We start from the raw sequence: 10298 nt of genomic DNA, 5'->3' as shown, positions 1-10298 counted from the left end.
TATATCTGAGGCAGCATAAAATAGAAGCATTGGACACTGAATTCCTGGAGGCTGGGCTTGGATACGTGAGTTCAGCTTCCCACGTACACCATGCTTGCTACCAGTGCTGCTTTGCTGGGTGAGACAGGCCTACGTGGGAACTGTGTTCCTCCCCTCATGCCATGCCAGAGACATTTAGACAGAATCTGACCACACCCCACTCTATCCACTCCACACACGTCCAGCCACCACAGGTCTGAGGTTCCCACCCTGAGCCCCAGGATACCCCCAGGGACCCAACAAGATCTAGCTGTTTATCTCCTGCCCTGCCGAGTTATAGCTCCAGCTTCTTAGCAAATGTCTAGGTCCAAAAGGCTGATGTTTCACCCTCTGCTTCTAGTGTCTGCTTTAGGAATATTCACCCTGCTGCCCTCCATGTGTCTGCTCTTGATGGTCTGGAACAGCTGAGCCCTGGAGGGTGGAATGGGCATGATCCTGACATGCCCATGGGCTACTCAGCCTCCACTTCAGGCCTCTCTGAGCTGTGGGATATCCAAACTTGCTTGGCTCAGCCTGATCACCACTAGATCCCTCTCATCCATTCATGCATTGATAAACTCACCCATTCACCCGCTCATTCAATCAACCACTTGGCCATCCATGCCTTCATCTACTTGCACATTAATCCACTCCATTCAATCATTCATTCATTCATCTACTGGCTCACAGACTCATTCATCTGTTCATTCATTCACTAATTCACAAACATGCCCACTTGGCCACTCTCTCATTTATCCACTCATTCCTCTACTTATTCAGTCACTTACTCATTCACGAATTCACTCACTCATTCATTCTTTCCTTCATTGTCCTCTCCCAGGATGCTTCTGACTCTGGGCATCATCCAGGCTCTTGTAGCCTCTATGTAGTAACTGTCACCTTTTGGGACATATCCTCTCTAGGAAATAGAAGCAGAGGACTCCCCAGGGGCCTTCACTGGATTTCCAGGCCCCTAGTGAACATATAAGCTTCCTGGAGCACAGGCCTGTCCTTGTTCAGTTCCTGTATCTGCAGACATGTTTGTTTGTTTGTTTTAACAAAACAAAACACACACAGAGAATCCACAAATGCTCTTAAGTATATTTATAAAACATATTGGTCATTTCCTGGAAAGAGGGACACAGGTACAGGGCTGAGGTGGGAGTGAGGCCAAGCAGCTGATATCTGAATGCAAGTGACTGTCATTCTTGGGACCCTTGGGTGATAATGAAGTTCTTTCAAAAGAAGCCTGTGACCACCACGCTCCTAATCGGTGGAGAAGGGCCTCTCCCACCTCCAAGAACATCCGGGTCAATGTTCCTCTTGAAGAGGAAGTGGCAGGTGGGTAGAATTCAAGCCACTTGGACTAAAGTACATGTCCTGCTGGCCTCAGGAGGACTTGTTGGTTGGGATAGCTGTGGTGCTCAGTTTACTGGAAAGGCCCAAGCACGTCCTCACTGACCCTGAATGCCGACTGCTGGCCATGTTCCCCACTTTCCTTGGACTTGAACTCTTGTTCTGAGGACTCAGCGTGACTTGTGTCCCCTGGAGCATGGCACCGCTGGGCCAGGCAGCCACACTTCTCAACCTGGGTGTAGCTAAAGGTCCGACTGGAGCCGTCGTCACAGCGCAGAGTCACACTCCTCTGCGAGGTTTGCAGCTCCTGGCAACATTCACATGTGTGCTCCACCTTGTTGGCCTCCAGGGAGTACCTGTGGGTAGATCTGCTCAGCACCCTACCTTGCTGGGAGCTGCCTGCGCCTGCCACAGGCTCTGTGTCCAGCTGGTATGTTGCCAAGCTCCTGAGGTCCTTGTCACCAAGACCCTACTGCTACTGGCTCACTTGCCAATTGCCCTGGGGCAAATGTTTCTGCTACAGCTGTCCTTGCCCACCAGGTGTCCTAAGTCTACAGCTGGATGCCCATCAGGTCCCCGCTGAGTACCTTGGGTCTCTGATGCTTCCACAGACAAATACCTCGTCAGTACAGCCCAAGGAGCTTGGAACCCTACTGATGCTACCTCGGAATCCATGGGTTATAACAGTCTAGAAGCCCTGCACTCTCTTTCTCACCCTCCTGGTACTGCCTGTCTGCTCTGCACCACACACCCACCCCACCCCTTCTGCCACTTGCATCTCTGAACACACCCTGGGCTCCCTGGGGCCCATACATACATGGAGGTGCTGTCCCCACAGTTGCCCTGGCAGTAGGAGATGCTCACTGGGCCCTCAGAGCTGCAGTTTTGCTGACGGATGATCTGCTGTCTTTGGTACACTGTACATTCTGGGAGGACAGGAAAGGAGGCAGAAAGGAAGTGTCTGTTCAGTGACTTCCTGGGTGCCCCAGGCTGGGATCAACCCCTTGCTTGTCAGGTCCCCACTTACTCTGCTGGGTTACGAGACAATCATAGCAGCACCCATCTTCTCTCAGCTGAGCCTGGCCCTGTGCCAACAATGGGCCATTGTGAACGTCAGGGACAACAAGGCATTGAGAAATGGAGGAATGAGACATGAGGCCAAAGGCGAACAAGAGTAGGAAGCCCTTCCACTAGAGAGGATATCCCAGCTGGGTATGCAGCCCTCCCCATTCTCTCCAGGGGAGCTGCCCCCTGGGCTGGAGTGGGGAACCCCGAACTTACCTTCGGACAGTTGATCTTGGGACACTCTGTCTTCATTGTCACCACTATGAGTGCATCTTGGAATTTCTCACACTTATGAGTCACACACGGGTTGCCAGGTTCTGACCAGAGCTCACCAGGCTGCAAAGAGGCCCAGGCTGAATAGTGAGTACCCCTCCTCTGTCTCCTTACAGCCTATTAGTTTTCAGGGAGACACTGGCATAGCCCAGACATGTGTCTGTGAGATATGACTTCCCAAGAGCTCCCAAGGTTCTAGGACCCTTTCTACTCAGCCTGGAATCCCCAGGACCCTGCCTGATCATCCCTGAGCCTCCAGGATTTAGGCCACTCAGGGTCCAATGTCCCCAGGATCCTAATTGCTCTGTTGTTCACAAATGTTGTCCGTTTCATGCTTTCTATACCTAGGCTGGGGATTTTGAGTGGCTTGGTGAGTGTTGTGGCTTTGCCCCAGCCTGTGTGGAACCTTTTCAGACCCTGTGGTCTGCTGTTCCCACCATCAGTTCCCCTTCCTGAGGTCAGCTAGCATGGTCCCAGCCACTCACCTGGTAGAGGTAGGTAGAGCTGTTGCTGGTCTTAAAGGGGCAGGTCTTCGGTATACACCGGCCACAGCACTGCCCTGGCATGGCATGGTATTCAGAGCCCTGTAGGAAGAATGATGTGCTGCCTGAGTTCAGGCCATTGGCCTTGGCTGATGAGAGCAGAAATGGGACCAGTGCTTACCTTAGGACACTGGGTGTTACAGAGCTCAGTCTCACAGTTGACCCCAAAGACATCGGCAAGGGCATTGCTGGAAACCTCACATAGGCATCTTTCACAGAGGCTGGAGGAGACCACGTCACCAGGCTGGAAAGAGTCCCGGCTGGACATTAGTGGACTCAGGCTCGAAAGAGACCTTCCCTATACTCTGACTGGCCAGTTGCCCTGGCTGCCCACCAGGCTGACTCATTCCCTTGGCATTACTTTATTGTGAAGAGACCATGATTCAGGTGCTGTCACTGGGCAGAATCTATAACTGTGTCTCCATGTCAGGGGACCCAGGATTCCACATACTTGGGGAATGGCATGGAAAAGTATAGCTCGGTGGATTGAGGAGCTGGCATACCCAGTATGATTTCAGGGAGCAGAGAGCTTCTAGGATCCTGATGGTCCCAGATACTGGGAATTGGCAACTTCAAGGGTACTGAGGCCAACTTTAACTGCACTGCTCTGAGCTATGCCCACAGAGGCTTGAGTCATTGGTCTGGGCAGGTTCTAGAGAGGCTCAAGAGCTCCTTGGCTTCTCAGATGTCCACCTGAGTTCCAAAGGGCTGATGGGGAAAGGCCAAGTGGGAACTCAGTCCCTGTAGGTTCTAAGGCCTGAACACCAGTGATTCCTACCTGGTAGAGAGTCCCGTTGACTTCACAGCCCTTCTGACCTGTCCAAAAGACATACTGGCTATAGCCTAGGCCTTGCAGGGCCCAGCCTGGCTTCTGCATCAGTAAGTTCTGCTGCTAGATACTGGACCACAGCAGGCTTCCTCCCCACCAAGGGCAACTACCCATCTCCCAACCATCCGTAGCTTCAGCATTCCCAGGGGAATTCCAGACCCAAACATGGCTTGGTGCAAGGCTTAGGGGTGCTTACTGCTACAGTTCTGGCTTGGGCAGCAAGCTCCCTCCTCATATGTGACTATCAGGCTAGAGTTCTTCGGGCAGTGCAGAGGCGGAGGGCAGTGGCTGGAGTTGCAGGCTGTGGGTAGAGAGAGCTGTCAGGGGCTGGGCTTCCTCTAGACATGCTTCTCTTCTGCTCCAAGGGCCCATCCCCCACACAGGATGTCATGGCAGCCCAGGACCCCAGGAGCAGGCTCTTCAGGCTGGGCAGAGGAGTCTCCACCACACAAACCTAAAGAGCACCTGCTAGGAGATGGTCAGATCAGGACGCAGCCAGGTCCCTCAGGCAATGTGCAGAGAGCCTGGGAGGGCATGGCTTCTCCTCCCTGCCTCCTGAGACCATGTACATAGAGCCGGCTGCTGACTCGGTGCACCTCAAGAGACAGTCCTACCCACGGGTATGGGGACAGTAGCAAAGACTCACCACAGCTGAACTGGGGACAACACTGGCCAGCCTCCAGGGCTACAGGCACTGGCACAAAGCCAGGCTCTGGACAGGTGGGCTGGGGACAGAACTTCCTTTGGCAGGTCAGTGTGGCTTCCTTACAGATGCAGTCCTGGCAGTCGATGCTGATGGTGTGGCCCGGCTATGGGGGAACGACACATGAATCTGACCTGCGAGCGAGCTGCTCAGCTAGGGACAGCTGTAGCCAAGGCTCATATTCAAGCCCCACATGTGCTGAGGGGCTGTGCAGCAAGCCTGGGGAGAGGACTTCAGAACTGCAAGGCCTGAGGCGGTAAAGGCCATGCATGGAGGCCAGGAGTTGAGGTGGGAAAGGGGCTTCGTTTAGTGAGCAGCCCTTTCCTCCAACTCATTGCATATCTCTTCAGGGAATAGGGAGTCCCAGGAAAGAGCAGGGCTGACCAGTCCTCATGAGACACCCAGCAGCTCCAGAACACAGGCAGGACAGGCCCCAGGGAAGAAGGCCTTCTTGGATCCTGTTGGGGACACCAGCGCTCTCTCTGCCTTGTCTGGCCTTTGGCACACTAAGAAAGCCCCACCCCAGCCCTGCACCGCCTTTGTTTGCTGGACCTTCTGCCTCAGGCTTTGGTCCCCAGAGACCATCACCATTTATACCTACCTCCACAGGTTCCCCGTGAGGCCCCAGACACCCTGTAAAGAGAAGTTCTATCATTTTAGGTGGCCACAGGGATGGGGCAGGAATAGAACCCATTGGGCACCATAGTGAGACCTGGGGTCAAGCCACATCCTACCCCTCCAAACCCACATTCCCTGCCCTTAGGGACGTACATTGGCAGGAAGGCACACAGATTGAGTTATTGGTACTGAAAAGTGTCATGCTGTCTGGACAGAAGCAGCCCTCTGTCTGGGGACCAGCCTCTTGAAGGGTCCTGTGAAAAACAGAGAATTGGTGGGTCCTTCACCCCCAAGTAAGAAAGAGTCCAGCCTCGGAGAGCCAAATGGCAGAATTGGGTATCCAGGGTCTGTCCGCCCTGGGAGCACACAGTGCTGACACTTACAAACTTGAGCTGACGCCATCATCCCTGTAGCAGTAGTGAGGGTTGGATGGGCCACAAGGCTGGTATACTTTGTTATCAGGGCACGTGAATGCTGCATGGAGAGAAAGAGCCACACCTAAGAAGCCGTCTCAAGGTCCCACTTCTGGGCTCCTCCAAGCCCCAGCCTTTGCTGAGTGCGGACACCCACTCAGAAGCCTTCAGTGGCTATCTGTAACCTCAAATTCATCTAGGTCAGTGGTTCTCAGCCTTCCTAACAATGTGGCCCTTTTATACAGTTCCTCATGTTGTGGTGACCTACAACCATAAAATTATTCCACTGCTACTTCATAACTGCAATTTTGCTACTCTTTTGAATCATAATGTAAATGTCTAATGTATAGGATGTCTGATATGCGACCCTTTGACCCACAGGTTGAGAACCGCTTGTCTAGGTCCTTAGCTCTATTGTTTGTCCAAGACAGCCAGCACACCAAGCCCAAAGACACCTTAACTTGACAAACCCCCTTTCTCCCAAGCCCAAAGCTTGGAGCCTTTCCCTCCAAGGAAGACTGGTCCTGAGTCTGAATGTCCTTCTCCTTACCCAGGCTATCTGCCTAGTGCCCCTAAATGCTCACAACAGAGGACAGGAAGGTGACCTGGCTGGGTACTTACAACAGGTGTTGTTGGTGTAGCTTCTCCAAGGGATGCACACCCCTTGGGCTGCACAGAGTGATGCATAGAGCTCTAGGCCTGAGCATACCACCTCCAGGTCCAACATGTGGCAGTAGTCAAATAAGCAGCCTTCATAGAACTGCAGTGGGGGGATGACGTCATGGCAGAGCTTGAAGACGCTGTGAGTAGGCAGAGACAATCATGGTGGTATGTACATCCATTCTATTCAACTTGCCACCCAGAGGGGGACTTCCAGGGGGACTTCCAGGTCTATGATATCCCCTTGGAGGCAAGGTCCTGGGCAATGACTCAGCACCTATTGAGGCTGTCTTCCAGGGCATCCCACCTCTGTAGGTGCCAGAAAAGGTATCAACCAGAGCATTGCTTCCTGCAATACCTCTTCCTTCAGATTCCCTCATTCTGAAAACCATGTCTCTCCCCTCAAGCTCCCTCATTCTGAAACCCTGGGTTTTGCCCAGGTGCAGGCAGTGACTGATGCCCATACCACTGACAGGAACTGGTGGAAGACTTCAGAGATTTAGCCAACCTAGCCACAGCCAGCCCTACAATAGCATTCCAGCAACAAGCACTGTCTGACGCAACCCAGAGAGACAGTGCCCAGAGCCTGGAACAAGCAAGGCAGGTATCATTTTTCTTAGGAGCCTTTTAAGAACCCAGTAGCTTTTGGCAGATGGGGCCAGCAAGGCTACCCCTCTGCTTGGAGTCTTACTCGCTTAGGATGAGTTCACAGAGTGGCGACGATGGGCACGGAGTAGGTGAAGGCCTGGGTACCACTGAAGTTGGTGTTGGTGGAGGCCCTTGGCAGGAAGGCTGGTTGGGCACCTTCCAGTGGAGAGACATCTCAGAACAATTGGAGGTTATGGAACCCCCAGGCAGGCGGCACTCATCCTTTTTGTTATTGGTGCAAGTGCCTGCAGATGAGACAAGGGTCAGCCAGCTGGGCAGCAGACCTGTGCCCAGTGAACTCCTGTTGAGGGTCAGAACTGGCATCTTGTCTTTCTTGTGCATCTGGCTTCCCCAGAAGTCAGTTTGGTTCCCAGTGTACAGGGAAGCCGTCAGGAAACAACAGATGTGAACCACGTGTGTGCACAGTCTGAAATCCCTCTAGGCCCACAGGGAGGCTGCCTTTAACACCGAACGATATCCAGAGTAGAGCTTACCGCACTGGCCCTCTGTGTTGTTGGCAAACAAGTTGAAAGGCACCTCGACTGAGAAGATGAGACCTGAAAACATGACCCGGACACCAATCTCCTGGATGGTAACGTACATCTTGATACCCACACGGGAGATGACAATGCCGTTCTGCTGGAAGCCAGGACTGACGACTTTACTGTTGAAGATGATCTGGAGATACAGACGGCAGGAGGAAGGTTAGGATTAGAGTCCCTATCCCAGGCCGAGCCTACCACAACCCCTCCGTACACAAGGACATATCCACCTGATTGGTCATGACCCCGTTCACTGGCCTGCGGGTCAGCACCACACGGTCCTGGTGGTACTCGACAATGATGGACTGTGGGCAGGAAACGCTGTCTCCCAGGTCACAGAAGTAGTTGTCAATGAGTACACGGAAGTATCCAAACACAGGCACGATCTGCTGCACCAGCACGTATGTGCAGTTATCCAGGAAAGTGTAGTAGGTGCCATCAAATGTGATGTAGTGGGGGTCACCCCAGCCACTGCAAACACCTGTGGGTGCCAGGTAGCTTATAGCGGGGCCTCCATACCACCTATGGAGTGGTCCAACCCCTCCCCTGTGGCCTGCCAATGAGAAGCTCCTGAAACTACTGTGCCTTTCTGACACACATCGAGGGTCTGTCCCTTCAGACTCTGGCATGGCAGGTCCTTCCTAAGCTGCTGAGATTCTAAGACCCAGAGGACCCTTCTCTTCTCCCACTGGGCTCTATGGCTCTGTGACTTCATTCTCTCCACTTGGCATCCCCATCACTGCCTTCATAATGGAAAGTCTTTCCTGCTGCCCACTGCATTCTCTCCTCCTCTGTCATGCCTCCCCCTGTGGAACCCTAATTCCACTCACACTGGCACTGGTAGTGCTGGCAGCAACCATCCTGGTCATCCACCTTCAGAGGTGGGTAGCCATTGGCACAAGATGGCTTCTTCAGTTCTGGGCACTGGCGTGGGCTCAAGGAGACAATATTGTTGCCCTCACAGGTGGCTTGGGAACAATTCGGCATGGGCCAGGTCTCACCTCTCTGCAAAAACAAAGCCAGCTGTGGGTCTAGTCCTGGGCCATGGAGACATTCTTCAGTTCTCGGGGTTCTATGCCCCCATTCCAGCTCACAGCCTCACCTCACCTCTGCCAATACAAGGAACTGGCCACAAGGGCTCATGATGTGGAACTGTCTCTCCCCTATATGTCACACCTTTCAATGTGCCACTACGTCCATGGAGTGCACCCATTCCCTCCGTCACCTTCACTCTCATTGGGGAGAGTTTCAAGCTCCAGTCCCAACACCCCACTACCTGTCAAGAACATCCATACCTGCAAAGCATAGACCAGCTCTGCAAAGCCATAAAAGAACCCAGCCCAAAGCTCACCGTGTCAACTAGGGACTGGTGATCTTCATGAGGACTGAAGCTGAGGTCTAATTGCAAATACACCAAGGACTCCACAGTGGCCACGAGTCTCCAGAAAGGATGGGAGATAGACTTACCAGTCTTGGAGGAAACACATTGCATCGATCCCGCTCCATGACAGGCGGAGTGGTAGATGCAGATAGAGTTGGTGCAGGGGACGGCATGGTGGAGGGGCAGTCTTGACTAATCCCTTTGACCACCTGACAATCCAGGCTGCACAGCGCATAGTAACAGTGGCCATCAAGGTCTGTCCGGTTGTAGATGATGGATCCTGCAAGAACAAGAGTTATGTAGAAGTTGGGAAGGCCCTGGGGGAAAAGTCTGCTTCCAAGGGGGTGGGTTGCCAGCCTCAAAGATTTCCACTTAGTGAAAGGATAAGACTAGAAATGTTTGAAGGCAATTGTGGCACCATATACCAAAACCAAGGATGTTCACAGAAGAAAATGAGGAAACAGAACACCTTAGAATTCTGCATAAAAATATTTCACTTACCCAAGGGGTATAACTGGCCTGACACACTGCAGAAACAAGGGGTGGTAGAGTGAACCCTAGTGCTGGTCATTGAGGATGGGGACACAGATGACGCTGACACAACTGGAGATGAGGGCTTATGGGATAATGTCACAGGAGGAGTCTGATAGGTCCTGGGGCAGTCTTCAGGAACGTGACAGCACAACAGTCGCACCTCATAGTTGAGGCACATCCCAGAGTCGCCCCCCTGGTCCCTGTTGTTGCACACCAGGCCCACACTGGGGTCGCACTGCACCACCTGACCCAGATCCTCCATCTCTCTCTCAGGGTAGTTCTTAGCCCTGCATTGCAACCGTGTGATCTCTTCTGGCCGGTGACAGAGTCTCTCTCCACTCCTCTTGATGTTGCTGTAGGTTTCCAGGTCTCCTCCATGGGGCCCAGGCTCCGGGAAGTCAGTGTCAAACCACTTGGTCCAGTTGCACTGTGGCTGGCAGTGGGTGGTCACTGGGGAATAAGTCACCTCAGAAGGAGAACTGGGACCCGTGGTGCTGGTTCCTCCTATAGGTGTTGAGCTGGTTTGGGTTTTGTGGGGAGTGCTAGTTTTTCCTGTAGCAGGTGAGCTAGTCTGGGACATGGAGGTGGTACTGTCTGTCTGCACAATGGTTGTCATCGTTTGGGGCATGGAAGTTCTGCTTGATATGAGCATGGAAGTGGTACCAGGTGTTGAGCTGGTGACAGTCTCACTTGAGGTACTGAGAAGAGTGGCATGT

General features: G+C 53.0%; 1 protein-coding gene across 1 annotated transcript in view; it reads right to left on the bottom strand.

Moving 5' to 3' along the window:
- Nucleotides 1-1107: 1107 nt before the first annotated feature.
- Muc5ac (mucin 5AC, oligomeric mucus/gel-forming) overlaps nucleotides 1108-10298 on the bottom strand; it is a 33024-nt gene continuing 23833 nt past the window's right edge. The window contains exons 32-50 of the mRNA XM_031384957.1: nucleotides 9550-10295; nucleotides 9135-9328; nucleotides 8498-8672; nucleotides 7898-8148; nucleotides 7620-7803; nucleotides 7169-7370; nucleotides 6439-6617; nucleotides 5788-5878; nucleotides 5558-5658; nucleotides 5388-5419; nucleotides 4730-4892; nucleotides 4280-4384; nucleotides 4033-4070; nucleotides 3376-3498; nucleotides 3198-3296; nucleotides 2656-2775; nucleotides 2402-2459; nucleotides 2192-2300; nucleotides 1108-1730 (exon numbers count right to left, since the gene is read on the bottom strand). Coding sequence (XP_031240817.1) covers nucleotides 1448-1730; nucleotides 2192-2300; nucleotides 2402-2459; nucleotides 2656-2775; nucleotides 3198-3296; nucleotides 3376-3498; nucleotides 4033-4070; nucleotides 4280-4384; nucleotides 4730-4892; nucleotides 5388-5419; nucleotides 5558-5658; nucleotides 5788-5878; nucleotides 6439-6617; nucleotides 7169-7370; nucleotides 7620-7803; nucleotides 7898-8148; nucleotides 8498-8672; nucleotides 9135-9328; nucleotides 9550-10295 — 3253 coding nt within the window. The 3' untranslated portion in view covers nucleotides 1108-1447. The remainder of the gene's footprint in view (nucleotides 1731-2191; nucleotides 2301-2401; nucleotides 2460-2655; nucleotides 2776-3197; nucleotides 3297-3375; nucleotides 3499-4032; nucleotides 4071-4279; nucleotides 4385-4729; nucleotides 4893-5387; nucleotides 5420-5557; nucleotides 5659-5787; nucleotides 5879-6438; nucleotides 6618-7168; nucleotides 7371-7619; nucleotides 7804-7897; nucleotides 8149-8497; nucleotides 8673-9134; nucleotides 9329-9549; nucleotides 10296-10298) is intronic.

This window comes from Mastomys coucha, unplaced genomic scaffold (assembly GCF_008632895.1).
Source record: "Mastomys coucha isolate ucsf_1 unplaced genomic scaffold, UCSF_Mcou_1 pScaffold21, whole genome shotgun sequence".
Lineage (NCBI taxonomy): Eukaryota > Metazoa > Chordata > Mammalia > Rodentia > Muridae > Mastomys > Mastomys coucha.
This window is presented reverse-complemented; position numbering and strand designations above follow the sequence as displayed.